This window comes from Podarcis muralis, chromosome 4 (assembly GCF_964188315.1).
Source record: "Podarcis muralis chromosome 4, rPodMur119.hap1.1, whole genome shotgun sequence".
NCBI lineage: Eukaryota > Metazoa > Chordata > Lepidosauria > Squamata > Lacertidae > Podarcis > Podarcis muralis.
In genome coordinates, this window is record NC_135658.1 from 17929294 (window position 1) to 17956108 (window position 26815).

At 43.9% G+C, this 26815-nt stretch overlaps 2 protein-coding genes and 7 non-coding genes across 11 annotated transcripts; 1 reads left to right on the forward strand and 8 right to left on the reverse strand.

Moving 5' to 3' along the window:
- Positions 1–1295: 1295 nt before the first annotated feature.
- TAF1D (TATA-box binding protein associated factor, RNA polymerase I subunit D) lies at positions 1296–15008 on the reverse strand. 3 transcript variants are annotated; one of them, XM_077927000.1, is made up of 13 exons: positions 14907–15008; positions 12501–12910; positions 11631–11806; positions 10808–10865; positions 9343–9404; positions 7192–7345; positions 6186–6231; positions 5553–5655; positions 4303–4336; positions 3288–3355; positions 2445–2501; positions 1844–1915; positions 1296–1452 (listed from the first exon to the last, which is right to left on the reverse strand). In XM_077927000.1, exons 2-6 carry the CDS (start codon positions 12861–12863, stop codon positions 7330–7332), a joined length of 675 nt encoding a protein of 224 aa, XP_077783126.1. In that variant the 5' UTR covers positions 12864–12910; positions 14907–15008; the 3' UTR covers positions 1296–1452; positions 1844–1915; positions 2445–2501; positions 3288–3355; positions 4303–4336; positions 5553–5655; positions 6186–6231; positions 7192–7329. The 3 variants fall into 3 exon arrangements, with proteins under 3 accessions (XP_077783126.1, XP_077783125.1, XP_077783124.1); XM_077926999.1 differs by having other exon boundaries at positions 3288–3342; positions 7192–7360; XM_077926998.1 differs by having other exon boundaries at positions 7192–7360.
- LOC114596654 (small nucleolar RNA SNORA32) lies at positions 2025–2144 on the reverse strand. The gene has a single exon (XR_003706597.2). It is a non-coding gene; the product is annotated as a small nucleolar RNA SNORA32 (small nucleolar RNA).
- On the reverse strand, positions 2569–2699 carry LOC114596656 (small nucleolar RNA SNORA18). The gene has a single exon (XR_003706599.1). It is a non-coding gene; the product is annotated as a small nucleolar RNA SNORA18 (small nucleolar RNA).
- On the reverse strand, positions 3643–3717 carry LOC114596650 (small nucleolar RNA Z40). The gene has a single exon (XR_003706593.1). It is a non-coding gene; the product is annotated as a small nucleolar RNA Z40 (small nucleolar RNA).
- On the reverse strand, positions 5345–5478 carry LOC114596652 (small nucleolar RNA SNORA1). The gene has a single exon (XR_003706595.1). It is a non-coding gene; the product is annotated as a small nucleolar RNA SNORA1 (small nucleolar RNA).
- Positions 5964–6102, reverse strand: LOC114596651 (small nucleolar RNA SNORA8). The gene has a single exon (XR_003706594.1). It is a non-coding gene; the product is annotated as a small nucleolar RNA SNORA8 (small nucleolar RNA).
- Positions 6451–6576, reverse strand: LOC114596659 (small nucleolar RNA SNORA40). The gene has a single exon (XR_003706602.1). It is a non-coding gene; the product is annotated as a small nucleolar RNA SNORA40 (small nucleolar RNA).
- On the reverse strand, positions 7688–7761 carry LOC114596663 (small nucleolar RNA SNORD5). Its single transcript, XR_003706605.2, has one exon. It is a non-coding gene; the product is annotated as a small nucleolar RNA SNORD5 (small nucleolar RNA).
- Positions 15009–15055: 47 nt separating the features above from the next.
- BKGD (beta-keto-L-gulonate decarboxylase) lies at positions 15056–26010 on the forward strand. Its single transcript, XM_028726061.2, has 9 exons — positions 15056–15204; positions 16875–16969; positions 17397–17495; positions 19171–19244; positions 20734–20835; positions 22743–22919; positions 23747–23896; positions 25191–25307; positions 25624–26010. The coding sequence occupies exons 2-9, from the start codon at positions 16912–16914 to the stop codon at positions 25795–25797; spliced, it is 951 nt and encodes a 316-aa protein (XP_028581894.2). The 5' UTR covers positions 15056–15204; positions 16875–16911; the 3' UTR covers positions 25798–26010.
- The last annotated feature ends 805 nt before the right edge of the window (positions 26011–26815 follow it).

The window sequence follows — 26815 nt, forward strand, 5'->3', positions numbered from 1 at the left end:
ACCCGAAGCCCCGGCGCGACTGCTCAGCGCGCCGGGGCTTCGGGGTGCAAGCAGCGCTGCGCAAGCCGTGGGAGCCCGGGGGGGAACTCCCGCGGGATCCCACGGCTTGCGGATGGCTTCCTGAAGCCTGGAGAGCGAGAGGGGTCAGTGTGCACCGACCCCTCTCACTCTCCAGGCTTCAGCGAAAGCCTGCATTCGCCCCATAGGACGCACACACATTTCCTTCATTTTTGGAGGGGAAAAAGTGCATCCTATAGGGCGAAAAATATGGTACTCTGAAATGAGGGGCATTTCTTGTCAAGGGCTAGAGACAAAATGGAAACAAGCTGCCAGGGGGAGGGAACAGATTAATTTTACCAGAAGTAAACAGATCAATTAAGAAGGCCCACTACTGTACTTGCTTTGGGCTTTAAGCAAAGTATTCACTGTTCTCTTGAAGTGCATGTCTTAAGAGCCACAGCATGTAAGTGTTCTTAGTGGGGCTTAACACGTATGGAGTCAAAAGTATTATCCTCAGCAGCTTCTGCTCTTTCCCAGGGGCCCACTGCCAGCTGGGCCAACTACAGACAGGGCTTGCTTGGCAGGGTGCTTTATATGCTAGCCAGGGGTCAGCAAACGTTTTCAGCAGGGGGCTAGTCCACTGTCCCTCAGACCTGGGGGGGGGGGCAGATGGACTATATTTTGGGGAGGAAAAAAATCCTGTGCCCCACAAATAACCCAGTGATGCATTTTAAATAAAAGGACACATTCTACTCATGTAAAAACACGCTGATTCCTGGACTGTCCGCGGGCCGGATTGAGAAGACGATTGGTCCGGATCCGAACCCCAGGCCTTAGTTTGCCTACCCATGTGATAGCCCATCGGTCTCCACCTTCTTGGTATAGCTGCAGCAAGGGAAGGTGGATACATGTGAGGTTGTGGATTCGCCTTCCTTGGCCATCCCCTTTGCTTAAAAACCTCCATTTGACATGGATGCTTTGAGCCGAGATTCTGGCATTGCAGGGGGGTTGGACTAAATGACCCTTCCTGCAACTCCAGGTAGATAAAGCCAGTTCCAAGCACAGTGGTTATGTTGCTGTGTCCAACAGCAGGCCACGTTCAGATAGTTTTATCAGTCCTGCATTGTACATGTAGATCAATAATCTGAGACAGCTTTTCACTGTGATCCCAGAATCTCATGGAGTGGTCAAATGGGTTGTATAGTGTGAGAAAAGTCCAGCATTTGTAAAGAAAAGGGAGCAGGAACGAACTCAAATAAGCACAAGCTTCATTAATACAGCAAACCAACACATCATTCCAGCAAGGACTTGTTTATTGGGCAGACATTTTAGAATTCCATAAGTTTCACTTTTGAAGCTTTAAGAAAAACACCAATTTGTGTAATTTAAAAGCTGTCTGACAAAAGAGCACCCCGGCGTGTTCTTCCATTTTCTATCCAGCTGTTAAGGTACCTAAATGTGTAGAAAAATAGTGAATACATTATAAAACCAGCGTGGTTTCATTCCCTTCCAACCACCCCATAGTTAATATTGGAGGTGTACTTCCTCCAATTTCAGTGATTTAAGAGTTCAACTCAAATGGACCTTTCCATAAAACGTCCGTTTGGGGAGACCAAAATTCAACCAATGCCACCTCCAAATTTCCCTGCAAAGCAGCTGCCTAAAGTGGATTCCAGCACATGTCTCCTCTGGGATAGACCAGAGTACATATAAAGTACCCCTTACATCCTGCAAAGGATTTCCATATTAGGTCATTGCGTTAAGAGCCATTTGTTCAACAGCATACAGCCCTCTTTGAAGTGACCTTGCAACAAGCACTTCAAACAGCACCTATAATATTTACCTTTAGCACCAGACAGAGCTTATTTGCCTAAATTGCAGATTCCTTTTCAGGCTTGTAGATTGTCTAGTAGCACTGGAAAACAAATGTTAGCACAAGATTAGGATTAAGTAGCTCTAGGAAACCCAACTTTGAATTGCAGCAGTGGTTCAAACTATTGGCCACATGCTCCTAGCTTCTGTCAAGATGTTTCCAACAGATTTGATGCTACCATAGCAACAATAAAAATCTGGAGGAGTTTACTTTATGGTCACGTCCACAGCATACCAGAAATGATATTTCCTAGCAGCCTTGGTAGAGACCAGGTAATACACCCACCCAAAGTGTTTTTAAAAATTGTGGTATTGTGAAACATGTGTTTCACAAGTGATGGAAGATGTCAAAGACTAAAAATAAGCATTACCTACAGTTCCCAATAGCCTTGTATACAGGCAACTCCCCATTTACACAGGAACTGCATTTTGGGTCATTGCGCATGTTAGCGCTGCCTGGATATTATATTTAATATGAAGAAACAGGAGGTTGTCTGTTACTGTGGCCAACGTTTTCTTTAATACAGCTTGGTTAGAAATACAATACAACAAATACTTAAGGGCAACATTACCTTTTCAAGCTGATTGTTTTTCCAAGCTGCATCACATGCTATCAACCAAGTCCATGCCTGCAGACAGACAGACATTTCTTAATGCTCAATTTCACACAGTGAGAGCTGCAAGTACCCAATAATTTGCTGTCTTGCAGTTTTATCCCACTAAGCTAACATACAGTTTAGTGGGTAAAGCGAAACCACAAGTTTCCTCTGTGAGGTATTTCCAACGATAGGAACCTACGGCAAGGTGGCATCGGGATAGACCTCAACATTAACGTTTAGTGTTTTATATTTTTTAATATATGTTGGAAGCTGCCCAGAGTAGTTGGGGTGACCCAGTCAGATGGACAGGGTACAAATAATACATTGTTACTATTAGGCTGGTAAGGTGTCACATGTTTCTGTCCATTTTTTCCACACACAAAGCAAATTATTTTCTTCCCAGAACTTTGCGTTTTAGTTAATACATTGTTGAGATGTACAGCTATAATCAAATAACATGTACATTCTGTTACCTTGATTCCAATGCTGCAATGCCAACTTGAGCTATACTGGAAAACCATAAAGTACTTGCATATTGTTTGTTATTTATATTCCCTCCTCCCCCAGGGTCAGCGGGCCACATGCCAGAACAAATGTGATTTTACCTTTGTATTATAGGCTCCTTTCTACATATTCCCTCCCTATCCTCTATCCAGGCAGGCAAGCATATCAAGAGTTCAAGGACACACTCCAGCCAGCCAGAAACAGGGGAGCACAAAGAAAGGGCTAGTGAGGTGTACAGTCTAGGAAAAGTCTCAAGGGCCTGCACTTGTCCCTGCCCTAGGCCATATGTTAAGCTAAAATAAGGTCACATACCTCCATGTCCTTCTGTTCCAAACTAGAGCAGCTTCATGCCATTTGAATTTTCTACCTGAAAGAGCCAGCTGCCAGTTTGCAGCCACAAGAGAGCACATGTCAAGCAAAAGCTGTTAGGGTATCCCAACGACGCTTCAGCAGAATCTGCTTCCTGGAGATTCCTCATGCTATTCACCATACGGTTTGCAAATGAGGGCTTTGCCTTGCTTCCAGGCAAGAACTGAGAGCCAGCTACACAGCAGTACATTCATTGGTCCCACTTGTCACCTGGCTATCAAAGTTCCAGGAAGCCTCCTTTGCAAAGAATACAACAGCCAGCAGCCTACGTTCTTAATTTGGACTAGCTGTTCCTATTGTTTGTTCAGAATGGCTGTTTATCATTCACTCTTTTCAGAGCAGTTGAACATCTTGCCAATCATCATTAACAATTCTTTACCATAGCTTCTAAGGGATGCGGGTGGCGCTGTGGGTTAAACCACAGAGCCTAGGACTTGCCAATCAGAAGGTCGGCGGTTCGAATCCCTGTGACGGGGTGAGCTCCTGTTGCTCGGTCCCTGCTCCTGCCAACCTAGCATTTTGAAAGCACATCAAAGTGCAAGTAGATAAATAAGTACCGCTCCGGCAGGAAGGTAAACGGCGTTTCCGTGCGCTGCTCTGGTTAGCCAGAAGCGGCTTGGTCATGCTGGCCACATGACCCGGAAGCTGTATGCCGGCTCCCTCGGCCAATAAAGCGAGATGAGCGGCGCAACCCCAGAGTCGGCCACGACTGGACCTAATGGTCAGGGGTCCCTTTATCTTTACCCATAGCTTCTACTGTGAAAAATATGATCACTTTGACACAGATAGTGCCTTTAAAGTTCCGTCTCTTCCAGAGAGATGGAATGGAACATATCTGCATAATTCCCTTTATACAGTGAAGCAGGTTAGGCAAGCAGCAACCAATAATTAGAACATCATCAAGCTGAAATATATCTTTACTAGCCATGTTTATGTTTCAGGCATAATAGTTTCTTACCAATTTAGGCAACAGGTGTTCATTATCTGGATTCCTTTAAAAAAGAGAGGGTTTTAAAAAAATCAGCATAGAACTTCATTTATGGGCCAATATATTGCCATGAAAGTTTAACACTTCAAGCATGTATCCTGGCTGTAAACAAGGTACCGTATTTTTCGTCCCATAGGACGCACCTAGTTTTTTGGGGGGAAATAAAGGGGGGGGTTTCCTTTATTCCCCCCCCAAAACCAGGTCAGGGAACAGCGGGATGGTGGCACTGTGCCTCCCCGCTGTCCCCCGAGCTTGTGGGGCTGCCCGATGTCTGCCCGAAGCACGGGGCGCTCTGCTTCAGCGCTCCCTGCGCTCTGGGAAGCAGGCTGCTATCCGCAGCCTAGGGAGCCCTGCGGGAACTCTCTTGCTGATAGCTTCCTGAAGCCTGGAGAGCGAGAGGGGTCGGTGCGCACCGACCCCTCTTGCTCTCCAAGCTTCAGTGAAAGCCTGCATTCGCCCCATAGGACGCACACAGATTTCCCCTTCATTTTTGGAGGGGGAAAAGTGCACCCTATAGGGCGAAAAATATGGTAGATCACCACCAAGTACACTCTTCTAGTCAGTGCAATCTGAACTGCAAGGTAAAGTGTCATCTGTAGGGAGCCGCTGAGTATACTGCCCTGCTTGGGACAAAATGACTCATTTCCCCCCTCCTCTGAATTCTGTGAACGTGGCCTGCTAATACTGGAATGGATTTTGTCACTAAAGCAAGCCTATTTACTTTCTATCTCCATTCAGCAGAGGTGGGCAATGTTTCTGTGAATGGCTGTTTCTTCAGGACTTGTCACTCATCTGCTGTTAGTGGGCAGAGCCTAAAGCCAGAGCCTAATGGACAAAACCACCCCAGGTTTCTCTTTCTGACAACCCTTCTCTCTCACTTCCGCCACATCCATCAGCCTGCTGGGGAGGAGGTAGGATACTATTCATGGCTGAATTGATTGAAGAGGGCCACATGAAAACAGGCCAAGGGCCAAGATTGTCCACCCACAATTTAGCAGAGATGTCAGAGTAAGCTTATTACAGGTCTCATTGTCACCAATGCAATTTGTCTTACAAGGATGGAAGCATAACCTGTGTTTTCTGTAGCCTTGTTGCTTACTTCAGGCACAATGAAGTGCGCCTACATTTTGTATACCCAACAAGGCAGAGCATGTTAAATTGGCAAACACCAACCCCCAGCACTACTTCTTACCATCACATTTAAATCAAAGTCACATTACCTTTAGCACAAAGCTGCTGCTTTGATGGATAGACATCACATCGCAATTGGACCATTTCATGATGGTTCAGGATACAAAGCATTTTCCAGTGTTTTTCCATGCACTAAACAGTACAAAATTATACTGAATCAGAACCTAGCTTGTACATGAAGTTATTATGTGATTGTAATCACATTTCTATGGGCAGATTTAGGAAAACCAAATCCATAATGCCACCCAAAATAGCTCCAAAGGCATGCAGATTCCTGCTTTCAGCCATCAGTCCAAAAGTATTTTGACAATGTATTCCAAAAGCAAAAAGTTCCTTTTGTTTGTGCTTATGGGAGAACTTTGAAGAACCACCCAGAGAACATAGAATAAACTAGAATCAAATAACTGCATACTTTATAAATCCTTCAAATAACAGATGTAATTTGTCTCAACAAAAATACCAGGTTTAGCAAGCACAGTTGCTTGAGAACCAACGATGCCATATGCTGAATTATTATTGCACTGCTTTTTGAACATGCCATCAGGAACAGACTGCTGGATGCAGATACCATACAGTGCACTTATCAATTTATTCCTCTACCCCCTGATGCATTCCAAACTGGTACACAGCACAATGCAGAACATGAATGGATCTTAACATACCTCTTTTGCAAGCCGGGATTTTTCCTATCCGTCACTGTCTAGAACACTGAAAACAATAATTGGGAATGCAGTCTTAGAAATGGATTTATTTCAAACTTTCTTACTAATATTCAAAATAGTGACCAAACACTATTTGACAAGAATTACCACCCCACTATATCCTCTAATTGCCTGTGGCCTCTTTGAGATAAAGAGCTTTTATGGGATATCAGAAAAACTCAAATTGTCCTATGCAAAAAGTACAGTATTCCAGGGACTAACAAGTCATGTTCCTTCCTATTAGTAACACAGCCAATACAGATCAGCTATGGGTTGCAAAAAAGGATTTATTCTTAGCACTTGACTCCATGGTTTTTTGTCTATGAGAGTAGCCAAAACCCGAAGCTGTGCTGATAAGCAAAGTGCTCAAGGTAGAAAAAACATTGCATAAATGTCTAAACTTATTATTACCTACTTGAAAGTTTCAGGTTGCTCTAGGTCATCACCAATTCAGACAAACATCCAAATTCCTTTTCAAACACACAATTCTCCAAACACAAAACTACGATCAGCCAAACCAGCATCCCACCCCCCCTTTTCCAGTTGGGATGAAGGCCAAGTGAAAAAGCAAGGTTGGTATTTTATGGTGAAACTGCTTCTGGAACGTATTGTGCCACACTAGATTTTGCTTCCAGTAGCCTTTTCACAAGTTTACAGTTCATGTCAGCGGCAAGGTCCCATTCCCAGTGTCAAGAAAGCATGTGAAAACACAGACCCACATAAATCTTTAAAATGTGGACATTTAACACTGAATGGAACATAGTAAATATGTTACCAAGGAACACACCAATGGCACAGCTGCCTCCTTCGGCAAATACAGGGACTCCATTTAAAATTTCTTGCCAAGCATAATTTTTGGATGGTTCTTTAGATGTACCAACCATGGCCAGTTAAGGAGTTTAGTGTTGTGCTTTCCTATAGCTCTTGCCACTCTTAAGGAAAAGACCGGTGAAGGAAAAAAGGATACCTGGTGAAGCAGAACAAATCCAAGGCTAGCTGCAAACTATAGGAACCAATGTGGATGAAGTCATCTTCCTTGCTGCCATGGACAAATGCTGCTTCCATATGTTCTCAGAGCCATTGCTTATTATGGCTATTAGTAGCTTCAGTTCCTGGTAGTGCTGGAGGAACACATGTCAAACATACATAAACTTTTAGCTTTGGCTGCATTCTCTTCAACTGCCTCATAAATAGTTTGATGTATCTAGTGCCATCTGCATTGACTAGCAGTGGTTCTTCAGGCTTACAGACTCAATTTAAGATCTTTGACATTAGCGTTACAGGCATCTTCAAATGCATTTCTGATGCTGTGTGCTGATTTTATCAAATTTTGTTCAGGCGGCGTTTCCCCCCCTGAAGTTTTTACTAAAAGCATCTCCCCCCGCCCCCCAACACTGCCAGATGTACATGCATTCCATTTGTGTGCTTAAAGCATACTCAAAGCAACACTTTCTGCACTCAGTTCTGGTCAGTGTTAGGTTTTAGTTCATTTCTGAATCACTCAGCAGTTGAACTGAAAAACAGTCATCACATGAACTATTGTGCAGAATCCAGAATCACTTATGAATGCCACTTTATTGATTACTCAGTCAAGTCCTTGGTTAATATACACATGGTTTGAACACCAACACCCAACTGCCCTCTTTTTCCATTTCATTCCTATTTAGGACCCCCCCCCAAAAAAATCTGGTTCTTCTTCTTCACATCTCAATTGGATCATTTCTTCAGATCTCAATTGGATCGTTACACCTTATTGCAGCAAAGTCAAAGTACAGGAAAATGAAATATTCACATGTTCTCCCCCTGCCTAATTTTCCTCCTCCCTACATTCCCTTGTCTGTTTAAGATTGTATGTTCCCGGGGGCAGGGCTCTGTCACACCTGTTCTTGTGAAGTGCCACATACATGTACATGGTAATATATTAATATATTAATAAAATACTACTACTAAAAAATACAAAAAATAGTACAATCACACCAAAAATTTATATCCTACTACCTCATGCCAGGGCGCTCATTTCAGGTGATAAAAGATTGCTGGCACTGATGGTACTACTCCAGAACAAACCACTGTTCTAGATTAAAATGAGGTATATGGAATATGATAAACGCTACTACACTGTGCTGAGATCTAGTAACTCATCAAGTCAAGCAATGTTAGGATAGGAACATGTGCAGCATATAAGCTGTGCATGCTTTGCATATTAAAAGGGGCTGATCAGGTAAGCACTTTGGGGATGGGAAGAGCTTACCAAGAGCAGTACCCAGTTATCACATCTTGCTAGATTAGACGCCCAACTCCTGCTTTTAGGAAACTTAGAAAGCCCCAAGTAAGCAACACACACTAAGGTAATGCAATAGTTTGATTGCCATTTTCAAGTAATGAGATTTACACAGAAGCTATTTAGCTGTTAACTGGCTCAGGCCACAATCCCATGCACTCTCCTGAAGTCCTACTGGGTTCATAATAAAAAATACCCCAGCACACAAAAGTTCCCTTTAAAAAAGAATGTTCGCTAACACTACAGAGTCCAATGAAGCTGGATTTTGCACCTAGTTAATGGGGCAACATATTTAACAATACACTGATGGCAGCCCCTAGAACTGCAATTTGTCAACTCCCCATGACAGATTCCTTGCCCACCTTTTCAGCAAGGCAGCTTGCAACTGTAAAAGCTATCCGTAAGATCTGCAAGAAAAACCCTGTTGGAATCAAGTCAACAAGGGGATGAACAGTAGTGCTGCTGAAATACCTGCCTCAAAAGCATTTGTTAAAGGGGCCCTTAGCTAAAGGAACCTATGACCACAGCTAATAGCCTGTCTAGAAGAACTCCATCACTACCCTCCTACTCTAGTGTAAAGCAAGAAAACCTCACAACTTGAATCTAGGCAGAAGAGGCACCAGTCTTGTGTGCATGCACTCTCCACCTTACTGCAGCAGCAAGATCAGAATCTCCAGCTTCCAATTGTGATTGATTTAAACTACGGTTAGTGAGAACATGCCCAAGTCTGAAGACATGTTATTTTAACATTTTAATTTAAAGGCATCCACTACTGAAGCTTCTTGCTCATTTCCTTCCTTACTTTCTTTGCTATATTCTGTAAAAAGGCCCACTTACTTTGACTTCCTCTTGCGTGTCTTCTTTGGAATTTCACTACTTAGTATGAAACAGCTGTTTTCCTATGGCAAAGAAACAGGCAAGGTAAGTGTAACACACAAACATGTGAATAGAGATCAAATCAACCAAATATACAGAAGTTTCTCGTTACAAAGCTAATTCCTGACACATAATTATAGAACCATACATCCTAGGTGCATGAGGTTTTATTCAAATGAGTCCTGTTCAGAGCAGGCCTACTGAAATAAATTTGAGTTAGTCATGTCCATTAACTTCAATAGGTCTACACTGAGTAGGACTAGTGTGGAGTACCACCCATGGGTTTTTTTTAAATTAAAAAATGGCTACCATTGAAGCATGGCATAACAAAACGGCTGCCACATGCAAGAGCTGAAGAAGACAACCATAAAATGGGGGATGCACCTACATCACTCACCACAACTTGCTTACAAAAAGCTGCTCTCTGCGCCTCTCTGTTCAGAAGACAGGAGGGAATGTCCAGTCCTTGTACCCTATTAAATGTGAGCATGCTTAAAGAGCATGTGCCCATCACAGGAGAGGCCAAGAAGGGGCAAACAAGTCTCAAGGCATTTTTAAAGGGGATACTTTTGAAAGACACTAAACAAAGTATGGGTTCCAGCTCCCACAGATGCTGTTGCCAGCTAAGCTATAGAAATAAGGCAGGTTGGGGAAAGGGTTTAATCACACAGCACCACTCAAGTCAAAGATCAGGACGTCCTGATGAGAAGTATTGTTGCTGCATGCAAGAGTGAGGAAAGCACAGCCTTCAAAATGATTGGTCTGAAATCTCATTGTTCTCAAATTAAGTGGAGTAAGAAATGCAGCTTATGCGTTTTGCAGATCATCACAAGTTAAAGCAGAGGTTTTCAACCTTTTTGAGTCCACGCCTCTCCTGACCAACTACTTTTGTTTCTGTGGCACCCGTGGGGCCCAGAAGCCCAGTTCTGTCACCCCTTGCCTGCAGAGCTGGCAGTCTCTCACCCTTTTTCAAACACCCTCCCTTGTGGAGTGTTCCCTCAGCCTCCTTTCCCCTCTCCTTGGGAGTCCTCCGGGCAGCCTCTGTCCCACCTGCCCCAAAGAGAGGTGCCTCCTCACACTGCCCCACAGGGGCCTAGGATTTGTCTGTCCATACCCAACAGCAATGGCTGGCTGAGCTTCATAGCCCACTTGATCGCTTACTCCAATGCTCCTTCAGCTCCTGGCATCCAGCACCCCAACCAGTCCCAAAGGCAGCATTCACCTGGGGAGCCTGTAGCCAGGGCTGCTGCAACAAACAGCTATGCAAGCCTTTGGGAGGCAGAGACAGGGAGAGGAGGAAAGAGGGAAGGAGGCTAGTGTTGCCTGTGGAACCCCTGACAATAATTCAAGGCATCCCAGGGAGCAGCAGTCCACTGGTTGAAAACCACAGAGTTAAAGTGATTGACTTAAGTCAGAGAAGACTTACCACTATCTTGGCACCTATTTCTTCTTTATCTGCAGAACTCTCAGTTTGGTCATCTCCACTGAAATACAGCAATTGCCCAGTTATTTGTATGCAAGTTGTATATGAGAATAGGAGAAACATCAAATAATTCATATAGCGCTTTCTAGCTTTCAAAGTGCTTCCTGTGCATTTGCTGCTTATAATTTCTACAACTCCCCTATACAGAGTGCAAGGTGTCAGTATTATCCTCCCTACTGTAAATGGGGCGCCAAAGGCAGAGAGATGTGGTTCAGCCCAGAGGGACCCGAATTCATAATTCTCTTTGCCAGTGCACAATGCTCACTCAGTTTCTTACTGGCCCAATTGCCACCTAATCCGAGCTGGGTCTACAGGCTGTTACTGAAACCTTTTCATTTCAGGACTGCATCTTGTAGTAAGTCTGAACCTGGAAGGATTTTATTCCCGTCCACTGAGAAACTAAAGAATTAATGTGTGTTCCTGTAAAATCTGCAAGAATACATTCATTAAATAGGAAGCATGTTACAACATTGCAATCCTGATGTTTCTGAAAGCGTGCCACATGTCAAGACACATTCTCAAGAGATTTATAGGTTTTTATCTGTTTCTTTCAAAGTATAATTTCCGGGTGTGTCTATAGGAGTATGCTTTCTATGGTATAATCTAAGTGCTGTGAACAATCAACTATTGATACAAGCAAGGGTTGAGGAAGATGGCTTAGCAGGACGTAGATCAGCATTCCCATTTTCAACTCTTCCCTTGCACTCAAGTTTCTACTGAGTGCACAGATGTGACGCAGAGCTTTAGAAAGCGTAATTATACATACTTTGTCTCCACAATGGGAGAAAGAGGTTCATCCTCATCCACGTATTTGTACTTTCTTGTCTCCAGACTTTCGTTTTCTAGATCATCCACAGCATTCAACTGCGTCAAAGATTTTTCCATGAGCTTCTCCAATTTCAGCGTTTCAATGTATCTGAAGTATCCATTTAAAGCTGCTTGCTGGGGGAGAAGAAATTTGCTCTATGAACATAAACCAGGACAAAAGATTCTCAAAGCCCACAAATTTGATTTATTATGCAGTGTACCAATGAGGCTTTCTTTCAACTGCAAAGCAGTTTTTCCCAATCAAGCTTCTTACTCAGGAAGCAAATTATTTACACTATTAAGTACGAAAGACCAGAGCATTATTGTATATAGTTGCTTTCTCTAAATCAGTGTTTCCCCAAGTTCCCAAACTTCATTTTCCAAATAAACACAAACACAGGTTACCTTAAAAAAGAAATCTACTGCAAACTGCTAACTGCAGTGATTGAAAAATGCTGACAAAAGTAGATCCAAACATCAATATACTGACAGCAGCGTACTAGCTTCATCCTTCTCATTAGGATTATTTTTAAGGTTGTTCATAATTTTTATTTCATTTCTGTGTATATTGTGAATGTTACTCTGGTTGATTTTAACAATTTTATAATTTCAAGCTTCAAGGTGTCTTATTTTATAACATCATCTTTCTTTACTATGTTGCAGGATGTAGGTAAATATACATACATAAAAGAATGCAAATTTGTCATTGAATCTGTCTGTTCACTTAAAGGTAAATTTCCAAGGGTGCGTGGAATATATTTTTTCTGGAAAAGGGCACGGTAGGCCAAATAAGTTTGGGAACCTCTGCTCTAATTTAACTGCTACTTACCTCATACAGACACACCATTCTGAAGGGAATGCGTTTCACTCCGTACAGTCTCTCCACAAAAGGAAAATTAACAACTTTCTCAGTAAGTTTCTTTTTCCGTTTCTTTCCTGGGACTCTTGGCTGCTGTCTCCTCTCACATGTTTCTCGCTCCTTGCATTTTGCAGTTTTCTTCTTTGCGACTTTCTTCTTCCTGGCGCTTGGCCTCCACTTTCTACTCTTCAGATGCTGCTTCCTTCTGAAGTAGTCAAAGAGGGCTCTGAGGTCAAGTTTAGGTTTGGGCAACTTAGGCTTGAGAGAGCCATTCTGTGTTTTATTGCCAGATGGACTCTCAGGAGATTGACCAACAAGACTTGCTGACAGCATAGCTTTCACTTTCTTTCAGGGCTTTAGTGAATGCAAACCAGTTACTCCTGTTGAAACAATGAAAGAAAATGATTGCTCTCCGATGGTATTTTAGTCAATCTATTTAGATCAGAGCATACCAGTCTAATACAGAAAATCTTCAGCCGAGTGCACTTACAGCAGTGACGCCTCACCTCCAGAGCCCATGGGGTTGTGTTTCCTATTAGTGCTTAGGAAAAGTTGCAGCCTTCATTTTCAATAAGCCTACAGGGACAAGGTAGATTCTTCCTAAACTGTTTCTTGTACAGTTTTACAGTCTATCTACTCCCATTTTTGTCAACTTTACATACTTCTGATCTTTTAATTATTTTATCATTTTACTGTTGCAGACCTTGTCACCATCAGTCATACTGCAGACCCACTGGGCAAAAAGGCAAGATTGAGTATATGGGTGCCATGGAGAAAGCCTTGCCGGCCAGGAAACAGTTTATCATGGGGTCTCACTAAAAGAAGAATGTAGATGGAAATGCATTAATATAAGTAGCAAAGCCCTTACACAGATGGAGGGAGAATTGATTAAAGCTGAAGGACAGTGAACAGGTTTTATCTTTTACAGGTTATATCTGAAATACAGAAACCATTTAATCAGACTCTAACCTTAATTACCATCTTCAGTGTAGGCCACTTTTTTGATATATTTACATACAAAAAAAAAAAAAAAAAAAAAGATAAAAGAACCATGATTCCGAAATCTGGGTGCTCATCAGAACAAACTCCAATTGAGCATGCTGGCATCTGTATCAAGTCTTGGGAAGCGTGACTGCTGGTGGTCTTCAGCATTGCTCAACAATTGAGTTTTTGCCTTCAGCAATATCAGCTAAATTCTGTTTCTAGTTTGTACTAGGAGTCAGGTACGCACATCAACTATTCGCTAAATTATTAAGGCAACTTCAGGATTTCAGTCCCTAAAACAAGTCTGGTTGTATTTTCAAAGAAATCTCACACTATCCATTTGCCCAACACAGGCTTCTTAGCCATTTAAAATGCATTTAATCTAGACTTATTTATCTTTTGCTACCAATTGATCAAGTTACCACAACACAAAGGTGTGAAAAAGCTTTAAGTACCCAAGCATCAGTTACTGAAAAGGTGTCCCTAATTATACACATTTAGATGCACATATATCGGTACTTTACTGATATAATCACAGAGGCTCTTAGCATGCTCTGATGAGGTCAAAATAAATCCACCCATAATATCCAGTGGGATTTTCACAAATTAAATCTGCATAGCATCCTCTATAAAATAGAAAAACATGTTCATTACCTGTACGTTGTTAATAGATCATAATTTAATTCCAATAACATTTCCCTCCCTCCCCCCATTTTCAGCTGTTCCTATTTTATTTTTAAGCTGCCTCAAGTGCCCGTCAGACACTTATCATACACGTATTATAAATACATAATGTAGCACTTTTTGATCCTCCACATATTTACCAAGGCAATTATGTTAAGAGGTGGGCCAGCTAAATCCAATGAATTTGTTTAAGTCAGCCTGGTGCCACAGCGAGGTCAGCCCTTTGCATTCAAATCCCCAGCCACACGTCCATGGTTTACTCCCATGATTTGGCCCTGTTACTGATCTCTCCACCTAGCCCACCTCGCAGGATTGTTGTGAATATAAAATAATTTATCATTTACACCCCGTCAAGGTACTCTACGATCACCACCTTGCGCCCTTTAGGAGAAAAGTCAGGATTTAACAGTAAACACGGATCGCCTCCCAAACCCTGTTTATTTATGTGCTAAAGCTGTTCTCGACCATTAACCTGCCCTCGGCTCCCCGGACTACCAACCAGGACTAGCCCAGGCCCATCCTTAACCGTTGAAGGCAACGGAAAAGCGGCGGCGGGGGGGAACCAGGCCTTTCACCTTTTATAGTTCCCCCTCACCCCTCAATATCCTACCCACATCCTACGTTAAGCGCCCCTAAACCTTTCCCCAACAGGCCTCTCTCCCCACAGGCCGCCAACCGAGCCGATGCCGACCGATTGCCGCAACCCACCTCCTCTATTTTACCGGTTCAACAAGGCCGCGCAAGCGCCGCCGGGCCGCTTAAGTACTCTGGGCTTTCCCCAGGTCTCGCGAGAGTTCGTTTTCGGCGCCGATGGGAGGAAGGGACCGCATGCGCTGGAAGGAGCAGCCTCCATCTTGAGAGCGGCGACGGGCAGAAATGGGCGTGGCTGGGTGCGGCGCTCCAGCTGCGAGGTGATTGGACGAGGGGCAGGTGACGCTGCCCTAGGAAAGAGGCAGTCAGAGAAAGGAACTTGAGACGGGAGCAGGGAGCTGAAGTTTGCATTCCTGTAAGTTGAAGCAGCCATGGGGCGCGGTGTTTGCACGGGTTGGGGGGGATGCATGCTGAAATGCAATGCATGTTTTGCTCATTGAGACTGCCTCAGGAATTGGGCGTGGGTTTGTAAGGCGAGGCTGCAAACCCAGGCGCTTTGCTAACTATTGTCAGCATTTTTTTAACTTCTTGCCCACCCGAGGTGCCTAGAGCGAGTTGCAGCCATGCAACATGGAACTGGGCTTAAGCAATTTGTTAATTGTTAATTTGGACTAGATGCCCCTTAGGATCCCTTCCAACTCTACAACGTTGTGGTTAGCGTTGAAATCCCATTCTCCCTTTGTTGTTGTCGTTTAGTCGTGTCCGACTCTTCGTGACCCCATGGACCAGAGCACGCCAGGCGCTCCTGTCTTCCACTGCCTCCCACAGTTTGGTCAAACTCATGTTAGTAGCTTCGAGGACACTGTCCAACCATCTCGTCCTCTGTCGTCCCCTTCTCCTTGTGCCCTCCATCTTTCCCAACATCAGGGTCTTTTCCAGGGAGCCTGCTCTTCTCATGAGGTGGCCAAAGTATTGGAGCCTCAGCTTCAGGATCTGTCCTTCCAGTGAGCACTCAGGGCTGATTTCCTTCAGAATGGATAGGTTTGATCTTCTTGCAGTCCATGGGACTCTCAAGAGTCTCCTCCAGCACCATAATTTAAAAGCATCAATTCTTTGGTGATCAGCTTTCTTTATGGTCCAGCTTTCACTTCCATACATCACTACTGGGGAAACCATAGCTTTAACTATACGGACCTTTGAGCAAACTCTGTTGAAAACAACGAGGCTTACCTCTGTGTAGACCTATGCAGGTTTGCACTGAACTCAGAGGAACCAGGAGTTCTGAGCAGGCCTTAAGCTTGCACTGCCTTGTTAATGGATAACTGCAACCTTCGTCCCAGAAACATGCTGAGGAAACCACATAAGGCAGTTGTTGGGTGAGTGACAGGGGCATCCAGGTGACGATGTTGTCCCCTCCATCCCATGAACCACAACCCCTAGATTACATTAATTATGCTAATTTGTAGAATCTGAGACAAGACAAAATGTCCAGGTGCTATTCTCCTCATTTTTGTGTGTCAGAAATTAGCCTACTGCCCCTATCCTTTCAGTGTGAGGCTAAGGCTGCAATCCTAATCCCATTTAGCTGGAAGTAAATCCCATTGAATTTAATAGGATATGCGTCTGAGCAAAGCTGCAAATGGGAGAACATGATAGTGGTTTGTATAAATTAGTGGTTGGAAGAAAATGGTAATTTTGGTGCTAAATGCAAACCCAGCAATGTGGTGTTCTTTTATTTGGTGTATGATTAATGGAGCAGTGTCAGGCTGCTGAGTTTCGTAACCCTCTTAGTCAGAGAGAATGGAAAGGGAACAAGATTTCAGAGAGCAGCTGGGGAAAATAGACACGTTGAAAGCTTGGGAAATGTGCAGCCTTGAAAATGGACTATTTGCACAGCTAGGTTTCTAGTTACTCAGGATGCAGCCTCACATAACATGAGCGTTGCCTGTATCCCAAATAGTAACTGAAAAGGTATATTGTAAAAAGCCTGTGCAAACACTCACAGCTTGTATTTAATCACTAAACTTATGTGTTCATTAACAGACCTTGTAAGCTGTTCTAGGGTGTACTCTGATCTCTCCACAGCTTAGCTGTTGAGTTTGCTTCATGAAATAAGAAAAAGATGGCCAATGTTGAGATGTTTGCTTTTCATATACCTAGCCTGGAAGAACTTGTTGGAGGTGAGTAGATTTGACTCTTTGATGTTACAGGAATGTTGTGACGTATGAAATGGGAGGGGAAACCTCTGGAGTCTCCAGTGGAAGTGAGTTCCATAGTTTAACGATGAGCTGCATGAAGTAGTAGTTTCTTTTCTCTGTCCTGCCTCTTCCAACATGCAGTTTCTTGGGATGTCCAAGAGTTCTAGGGAGGGAGAAAAACCTTTCTCTCTCCACTAGTCCCATATCTATGCCTAATGAGAAGAGGCAACAAATAACTAAACTTTCTTGCACAACTATTGCACCACCCAGAAGGCGTTTGGGTGCGCATTTTAATGCAATATCCTTGCCTTGCTAAGTTGGTGCTTTTTGTTTCGTTTCATTGCAGAAAAAGCTTGTCCTAAGTATTTCTAAAGACAACAGTAATAATCCACTCTTTACCTTCTCCTAGTTTTGCAAAATGGACTTAAAGAAAACTTTGCAGATGTTCAGGTTTCTGTGGTGGACTGCCCTGATCTGACTAAAGAACCCTTTACATTTCCTGCTAAAGGTAATTAGTGAAATCTATGAAATGTCTATTTCACAGAGGACTTCTCTTCAAGGTGCCAGCCAGCCACGTCCTTTTCCAGGATACTCCATTGCGTTCCTCTTCTTCCCCTGCTCCCACTTTTGTCTCCTTACCCTCTTCAAAAAATTAATCCTCATTGTGTTGAGCATATCTAGTCCCCATCTTGGGTGCAGACAGCATTTATGTTGTGTGGGGACGGAACCTCAGTTAAGTAGTTTTATTGTTTTACTTGATCTAGGGAGAGCAGCTGCCCCCCCTAGCTATGTCCATGGTCCCCACTGGGATGTTTTTGAGTGTAACCACTTTTCTTGGGGGGGGGGTTCTTTTTAAAAAAAGAAATCACTTCCAAAACACTCCAGGATTCCTCTGAGCCTACTGATACTTCCAGGGATAGGGAAGTCCCTATCCCACCCCAAAAAATTAAAAAAGTACTGGTCTACAACTCCCATAATTCCTGACTATTGGGTGTTCTTGCTAGGCCTGATGGGAGTTGTAGTATAACAACACCTTGCAGACCACAAGCTCCCCACTGATTTACATAATGATACAACCTGAAATGGGGGCGGTGGGCATGTTGATATAACATAGGCAGGTCCTATGCTGCAAACATGTCATAAGTTCGAGATTCCTTTGTTTATCATTGTCTCAAAGTTGGGAGAAGATGGAGCCCTTAATGGCTGTGCTTGAAGAAGAAAGCCTCTGCATTTTATACTAGTGATCTGTTTTCTCTACTAAACTAGGTCCAGCAGTTGCCGGCCAAATAATAATAAATTATATTTGTATCCCGGCCAAAGCCTGGCTCAGAGCGGCTATCATCATATAAATAAGACAATATGCGCAATACAGTATACAATACGCAAATAAAATAACATTCAACATTCATTAAAATAATACAGAATAATATTAAATATGAATAATAATAATAATAATATTTATTTATACCCCGCCCTCCCCAGCCAAGGCCGGGCTTAGGGCGGCTAACAAGCAATAATAAAAACAAGTTGAATGAATACAACTTAAAAAACAAGATTAAAATACAACATTAAAATATTAAAATGCAGCCTCATCACAGGAGGAGAAAGGAAAAAGAAAGAGGGGGAGGGGATCAAATTGGCTCCAAGCCAAAGGCCAGGCGGAACAACTCTGTCTTACATGCTCTGCGGAAAGAAATCAGATCCTGCAGGGCCCTGGTTTCATGAGGCAGAGCGTTCCACCATGCCGGAGCCAGTGTTGAAAAGGCCCTGGCTCTGGTTGAGGCTAATCTAACTTCCTTAGGACCCGGGACCACTATTAAATATCAGCATTTCAAAATTAAACAGAAATCCACTCTTAACAGTTACAATAAGTAATTTCTAAACTCCAGTCAATAAAGCACAGCAAACCACAGTGCACAACCTAATACAGTACAAAATGAGAAGCAGAGACTGGAGGGTGGAGCAAGGCAGGTGGAAGGAGGCCTTGCCTGATGGAGTCTCACCCTGACAAGCAGAGCATAGAGGCAGCGGCCTTCCTTATTATTTGCCCCCCAATGGCTAGTGCAGATTCATAATGGCGCTAAATTGCTGATAGGGAGCATATTGCCCCTGAAATGTTCTTGGTCTCCCCACCATTGGCCCTCGCTTTCTGAAGAAACTAAACTCTTTTGGTCGCCTTACAGGTATTTGTGGCAAGCCTAGAATCGCCGACGTGGGCGGCGTTCCATACCTTTTGCCTCTTGTACAAAAAGAGAAGGTGAGTTGTGGCCACATAATAGATCTGCCTGCAAACATGGGATTTGTATCTAATGTGAGTTGTACTCAAAATCCGTTGAAACTGATGGATAATGACTAACTTAGGTCCATTAATTTCAGTGCATGACATCCCAAGAAAGCAGACTTCAGCTGTGTAATGGAACTTCCCCTCTCGCTATGTGCTCCCCATGACCCCAGATCTGTTCTGGGGGTTCCCTGAACTCTCCAGAGGAGGGGTCAGCAAGGTTTACCTCACCTGGGCCGGTTCACTCCCATGGAGATCGCTCCGTGGGCTGGATCGCGTCTGCGCAGACGCAATTTCCGGTGTCGGCATCTGCGCAGCAGATGTGATTTTCAACACCACGGAAGCAAATTCCTGCTCCGCGCTGTGCTGGTTTAGCGCAGTGTGCAGGGACTCTCCGACTGGGCGGCTCAGTTCGGGGGTGGCTCGGGGGCCGTTTAAACCACCACCGTGGGCCTCAGGTTTCCAACCCCTGCTCCAGAGCATATTTGGGTGGGAGGGAGCATGGAGAGAGGAGGCGGGGAGGGCAAGTTCCATTGGGCAAGGAGAAATGCTTGTGCTGGTGGATTTACTTTGTTAGATATTACTTTGTTAGATACAGTGGTACCTCAGGTTAAGTACAGTGGTGCCTCGCAAGACAAAAAGAATCTGTTCCGCGATTCTCTTCGTCTTGCGGTTTTTTCGTCTTGCGAAGCAAGCCCATTAGCGGCTTAGCGCTATTAGCGGCTTAGCGCTATTAGCGGCTTAGCGGGCTTAGCGGATCAGCTGTTAAGCGGCTTAGCGGATCAGCTGATAAGCGGCTTAGCGATCAGCTGTTAAGCGGCTTAGCGATCAGCTGTTAAGCGGCTTAGCGGATCAGCTGTTAAGCGGCTTAGCGGATCAGCTGTTTAGCGGCTTAGCGGATCAGCTGATAAGCGGCTTAGCGGCTTGGGGGAAAGGGGGGGGGGAACCCTGCAGGAACTCGCAGGACATTTTCGTCTTGCGAAGCAAGCCCATAGGAAATTCGTTTTGCAAAGCACCTCCAAAACGGAAAACCCTTTCGTCTAGCGGGTTTTCCGTCTTGCGAGGCATTCGTCTTGCGGGGCACCACTGTACTTAATTCGTTCCAGAGGTCCATTCTTAACCTGAAACTGTTCTTAACCTGAAGCACCACTTTAGCTAATCGGGCCTCCTGCTGCTGCCACGCCACCGGAACCCAATTTCTGTTCTTATCCTGAAGCAAAGTTCTTAACCTGAAGCACTATTTCTGGGTTAGCGGAGTGTGTAACCTGAAGCATATGTAACCTGAAGCATATCTAACCCGAGGTACCACTGTATGTCCAAGTGGGCTTACTCTTGAGTGGGACTTCGCTCTCCCACTGAGCTTATGGTCCTTCTGTTATGTGCCTTCAAAGCACGTCCCGGGCATAGATTATCCAACGGAGAACAGCAATTCTAGTGAAAAACCCAACACGCCTTTCTTGTTTAGGTTTATGACCTGAACACAATTGCAAAGGAAATGCAGCTACCGGGAGCTTTCTTTCTCGGAGCCGGAGCGGCTTCGTCCAGAGTTGTCGGAGGCAACGCTGAGGTAGGTAAATATTAGCTCTTAATATGTATGCCAGACTCGATCAAAAGAGCCAGTCTAATGATTGAGAGGGCTGCATGTGACGTTAAAAACATGCCTTCCTTTATTTCCTTAAACAAGCTGTATGTCGGTTGCTTAATAAAGGATAAAAAAATCTCTAAGCAGCTTTTGTGAAATTGTTTAAAATACCTATTTAAAATTCCTTGTAAACTGATGAGAGACTACTGTGATAAAGCGGTACATAAATTGTTTAAATAAATAAAACCAACAAGCTTTAAAAGCAAATAGGCACAATAAAAGGATCAAAATAGAGTAGGGTTGTCATATTTTTCAGTTTTGTCCAAAGTTGACATTTCTGAGCTATTTTTAAGGGAAATCTGCTAAAACAACACCGCCGACATGGACTGCCATGCGCCTGGATTTTCCCTGAATACCGTATTTTCCTCTCTATAACACGCAGATTTTTTCTCCTAAAAAGGAAGGAGAAATGTCGGTGCGTGTTATTGAGCGAATGTGTGGTCCCTGGAGCCGACTGGCGCAAGTGGAGGCAAAAATCAGGCAAAAATCAAATCGCGAGTCACGGAGAAGGGAAACCTGAAAAGAGGAAGCGGCTGCTTTCCTGCATTCTGCCTCAGGGTCTTACTGCCCACCCTCCTCTGTTTCGTTGCTGTGTTTGCTCAAACGGAACAAAGAGCAGGGAAAGCCCCTCCCCTCCAGGCAAGCAGAGGGGAAAGCAGAGCGTCCTTCCTTCTAATTCCTCTCCATGCTCCGGAGGGAACAATGTTTGTGAAGGGAAGAGAGATTACAGGTTCAGCTTAAAATTCTGATTTGACTTCCTGCTTTTGTTTTTGAGGACACACAGCATTCAGATATGCTTTCTTCCATTTAAAAGGATGAAATCCTTAAACAGTGTTTTGCCTGTAAATTCATGCGATCTGGAAGATTACAGTGTCTGTACCTCTTAAGGGATGGCAAAGCTTAGGTTTCGCTGCTAAATAGTTCTTAATGCAGTTAAAATGCTTTCTTCTGTCAAGGCAATTAAAATATATATCAGGCAGCCGGAAAACATGCAGGTGGGAGAGAGAGAGCGCGAGCTGGCTGGCTTGGGTGGGTGAGTGGGGGGAAACTTTTGCCTTCCTTTCCTCCCTCCCACTATACCCCTCTCCTGCATTCTTAGCCAGCTGCTTCTCTGCACACCCCTCTCGTGCTCCTTGTCCCTTCTGTGTTTTTCCTTCCCTCCCCACTTAAAATGTGGTTACAAAGCATGGATCCACATGGATCCTCAGGATCTTTGCATTGGGTGAGCCAAATTCACCATCAGATCACATAGCATGTCCATGGCTACAGCCTGCCCCCCCAAAATCACGCACCCACTGTTGCCTGGGGCTGCAATGGTGCAAAAACGTGGTTACAAAGCATGGATCCACAGGGATTCTCAGGATTTTTGCATTGGGTCACCCCAAATTCACCATCAGATCACATGTCTGTGGCCACAGCATGAAGCACAAAAATGATACATCCACTGTTTCATTCAGAATGTTTTTTACCTTGTTTTCCTCCTCTAAAAACGATGTGCGTGTTATGGTCAGGTGCGTGTTATAGAGCGAAAAATACGGTAATTTTGCCGATTTCTACCCAGACACTACTCCGGACTGCAGTATTCCGTGTATGTACGACTGTATCAGCAGGTCAGCCCCACCCACCCTGAACTTCACATGACTTATTTCTGTTCAGACACATATAGGACTGCACGGTTCAGGACCTCTGCCTTCCTCTGAATAGTACATTCTACATTTAAAGAGACCTTAACCTGGAGTTTCAGTGGGTGGTTCTTTTTATTGATCGCGATGCCCGATAAACAGAGCAGATCCATTCAGGAAAGTTAATTTTCTCTCTCTCTTTCTCTCTAGCTTATCCCTATCGTTCAAGCTAAAAACGAGAAAAAGCCAGCTGTCAATCGGAGTTACTTGGCCAAGATTAATCTGGAGGATGGTGGGTGCTTGCTGGAACAGTACAGCTCCAAATATAAGGATTGTGAATTTGGGCTGCTGGCCAACTTGTACGCCAGTGAAGGCCTTCCTGGCAAGGTATATGGTCTCACTGACTTTAACGCATACAGTCTTTGCATGTAGTTGAAGGTGGAGAGCACTTGCTGGTTGTCCCAGATCCAGCCCCTAACATCTCTAGGTACAGCTAGGAAAGACCCTACCTGAAACTCTGGAGAAGCTTGGTTTGTGGAGGTTTGTGGTGAGTAAAGGTAAAGGGACCCCTGACCATTAGGTCCAGTCGTGACCGACTCCGGGGTTGCGGCGCTCATCTCGCTTTATTGGCCGAGGGAGCCGGCGTACAGCTTCCGGGTCATGTGGCCAGCATGACTAAGCTGCTTCTGGCAAACCAGAGCAGCGCACGGAAACGCCGTTTACCTTCCCACCAGAGCGGTACCTATTTATCTACTTGCACTTTGACGTGCTTTTGAACTGCTAGGTTGGCAGGAGCTGGGACCAAGCAATGGGAGCTCACCCCGTCGCAGGTATTCGAACCGCCAACCTTCTGATCGGCAAGTCCTAGGCTCTGTGGTTTAACCCACAGCGCCACCCGCGCCCCTTTGTGGTGAATAGCCTCCATCATAAATTCATTTGAGTTGTGTTAAAGGAAACTGTTCTCTCTGAAGGTTTCAGGCAAATGATAGCACTGCTCTGACAGGATTGCTGTTGGTGAGGTAGTGACAGTACTTGCTGTTTAGGAAAGTTTATGTAGCTACGAAGCCTTCTTACAATATTACTGAGAGCTATGCTGTATGTTAAAATATGCTGTGTTGCTTTTTTTCAAAACAGGAATTGAAAGTTGCATAATCAACATTTTCGTGCCGATTAGTGCCCATAATATAAACACAGCTTCTCTCCTTTTTTTTAAGGTCATTGAAGTGAAAGCAAATCGAAGAACTGGTGAGCAGAATTTCATATCCTGCATGAGGAAAGCCTTAGAAAAATATTACGGCGACAAGCCAGTTGGCCTGGGAGGGACATTCGTTATCCAGAAAGGAAAAGCAAAAATTCATATTATGGTAAGTAATAAATAAGTAACGGTTCTCTCTTTTTTTTTTAATAATAATATTTATTCCTTTTACAACAATTTAAACACTTACAAAAAAAAAAGAAAAAACAGTACATTACAATACAAAAACACTACATAAAGATTAACAAAACAAAACAAAAACAATTTAAAAACACATGAAAAAAAGAAAAAACTTCCAATATCTCATCTTTCTTTCCCATATTTTCACGGCCTCCTCACACCTCCCTTTTTGTATTCCACTTCTATTAATTATTTCAGCAATTCCTTTCCATCTTCCCGTTTTCTATCCTATAATTATCTTAACACATTTTAACCTTATTTTCCTTTAATACTCTATTAACCTATTTATACTTAATTCCTTATAACATTTCTACTGAAGCCATATAACTTCATTCCAACATTCTTCTAACACTCATTAATTTTACAATATTTCTATAAGTAATCTTTAAACTTTTCCCAGTCTTCTTCCACCAACTCTTCTCCCTGGTCTCGGATCTTGCCAGTCTTTTCCGCCAATTCCAACTAGTCCACTGAAAGCACTGAAGTGTTGGATAATGGCAGATGAAGTTGATGGACTAGATGGAATAAGTAATGGTTCTCTTCCCTTGTTCTTTGAGAGTATACAACAGCAGTATAGCTGCCATGATAAACAAGGTCTAGGTTTCTGCATAGGAGGGAAAAATGCACGTAGAAAATATTCTGAATTGCAAACTTGTGTTTGCTGTATGCAATTTGAACTTGCAGCCGCATGGTGAGTGTCTCAGGCGCCCAAACCAACCGCAGTTAAGGAAGGGTGCTGGAGTCGCTTGTTGAAATAAATCAAGGTTTGAAAGTCAACAACAAACCATGGCTTCAGACTGTGGTTTGTTGGCAATAAACAAACCATAGTTACTATGCAGGATGGCCCTGTGTCCTACTTTATAGCTCCCTATTTTCAAAGAGCTGTAAGAAGAAAGTCCTCTTTTTGAAGGACTGGCCAGTTTAAGTCTGGTTTAAAGTTAAAAAAACAACCCTGCAAGGAGTGGCTAGGGAAACCCAGACAGATAGGCAGGGTATAATAAATTATTATTAGTACTGTAGTAGTATTATTAGGAGAGAGAGCAGGGGTCTTGGAAGTTCCTCATCAACACTTTGCACCTGGAAAAAGAGGTAGACCGGCTGGGCCCAGTCTTCCCCCTTATGGTGAGATGTAGGATATTTTTCTGATGGACATTACCAGGCTGACCTTTGCTCCAACATTCCCAACTTTTCATTCCTTAAATATAGATGTCTTTTCCCTACAGCCCTCAGAATTTTCTGCCTGTCCTTTGAAAACGGACGAGGACGTGAACAACTGGCTCAAGTTTTATGAAATGAAGGCTCCGCTAATTTGCCAACCCGTTTTGGTTTCCCATGATCCAGTAAGTCACTTTGTTGGCATACGGCGTGAGTTCTCTTGGGTATGTTCTTCCGGGGGGGGGGGGGATGTTGGCTTGTCTAACCACACAGACTTTCAGACATTACTGGTGGTCACAACCAACCCCAGTGCGGAGTGTTCCAGCAGATCGCTTTCTGTCTGCAATCTGAATTGTTACAGCACAGCAATTGGGCAGTGCTTTGCCTTGTTTTCTGATTCTCTCTTCATAAATTCATTATAAGGAAGCATATAACGGAGGGCTGGGCCTGCGGCATGGCCTTGTCCCTGAGCTTGATTCTACTTCTTCCTGTATTCCCCAGGGCTTTGATCTGCGCCTCGAGCACACGCACTGCTTCAGCCACCATGGCGAGGGAGGCCACTACCACCAGGACACGACCCCAGAGACCGTCGAGTACCTGGGCTATTTTCAACCCGCCGAGTTTCTCTTCCGAATTGACAAGCCCAAAGAGACGCACATGGTTGGCCGGGATTGAAGCGAGACGGGGTCAGGTTGCAGCGGGAAGCCAGCTCGGCCAAGGAACAGGAAGTCTGGCAAATTGGTAGAAATTTGCCTTTAACCGAAATGAAATGTCAGTCACAAGATGGACTCCAATAACCACAGGAAGATAGCACTTATTTTGCTTGTTCTCGAGGGGGGATGGCATGTAATTAATGGGTGATTGGAAATACAGCTGAATTTAATCTGATGACAAGGAACACCTGGAGTCAGTTACTTAATTGCCGGGAGGGTTGTCTCTACCAGCTGTTTTCTCAGCTTCCTTTCTTTTATTAATAACCATTTTTACAAACAGGCCCCTGAGTGGAAGGTGAGGAGTTCTTCCCCATTGTTTTTTGTTGTTGTTGAGTAAGTCCAGCTGCCACAGACACATATACTGCCATTTTGTCCGTGCCTGAAACACCTGAGAGGGTGGAGGGGAGAGAGATCAGGGGTAAGGGTTGTTTTCTGTAAGCCCTTCTCCTCTGTTTGGGAGCCTGCCTGCCTCCTGCCCAAAGCCGCTTCAGGAAAGAGAGGGTGATATCGTCTCTTGGAGCAAGCAGCACCTCCAAATGGACAGGTCTGGGCCTGAGGCTGCCAGTTGCCAAACCTCCCTTGCTTTAACACCAACGAATTCAAAAGTGCAAGGTTCCCTCATGATAGTCTCAGCCACACGTCCTTGCAGCCGTATCCCTCAGTAACTCATCCTACAGATTTGCTGCACAGAAATGATGTGACCATACCCAAACAGGATTTGGATGCAGCAGAGAAAATACATGGAGCGGAGATAGACTAGTGTACTTTATATATATATATATAAAGTACACTATATATAAAGTACATATAAATTATTATTATTATATATATATAATAATAATTTATATAATAATTTATTATTTATACCCCACCCATCTGGCTGAGTTTCCCCAGCCACATAGAAGAGCACGGCAAACTTCAATGATTCACACAGAGATCTGAAAAACACACTTTTTATTATTATTTGGGCAAGTCTCCAG

What these genes read in the sequence shown, in the direction of transcription:
- TAF1D (XM_077926999.1), bottom strand. Translation starts at nt 12,863, where the DNA reads ATGCTGTCAGCAAGTCTTGTTGGTCAATCTCCTGAGAGTCCATCTGGC. An exon ending in GAATGGTGTGTCTGTATGAG is followed by an intron (nt 11,807 to 12,500) that starts GTAAGTAGCAGT and finishes CTTCTCCCCCAG; the next exon opens with CAAGCAGCTTTAAATGGATA. An exon ending in TCTCCCATTGTGGAGACAAA is followed by an intron (nt 10,866 to 11,630) that starts GTATGTATAATT and finishes GCTGTATTTCAG; the next exon opens with TGGAGATGACCAAACTGAGA.
- BKGD (XM_028726061.2), top strand. Translation starts at nt 16,912, where the DNA reads ATGGCCAATGTTGAGATGTTTGCTTTTCATATACCTAGCCTGGAAGAA. An exon ending in CCTGGAAGAACTTGTTGGAG is followed by an intron (nt 16,970 to 17,396) that starts GTGAGTAGATTT and finishes ACCTTCTCCTAG; the next exon opens with TTTTGCAAAATGGACTTAAA. An exon ending in CTCTTGTACAAAAAGAGAAG is followed by an intron (nt 19,245 to 20,733) that starts GTGAGTTGTGGC and finishes TTTCTTGTTTAG; the next exon opens with GTTTATGACCTGAACACAAT.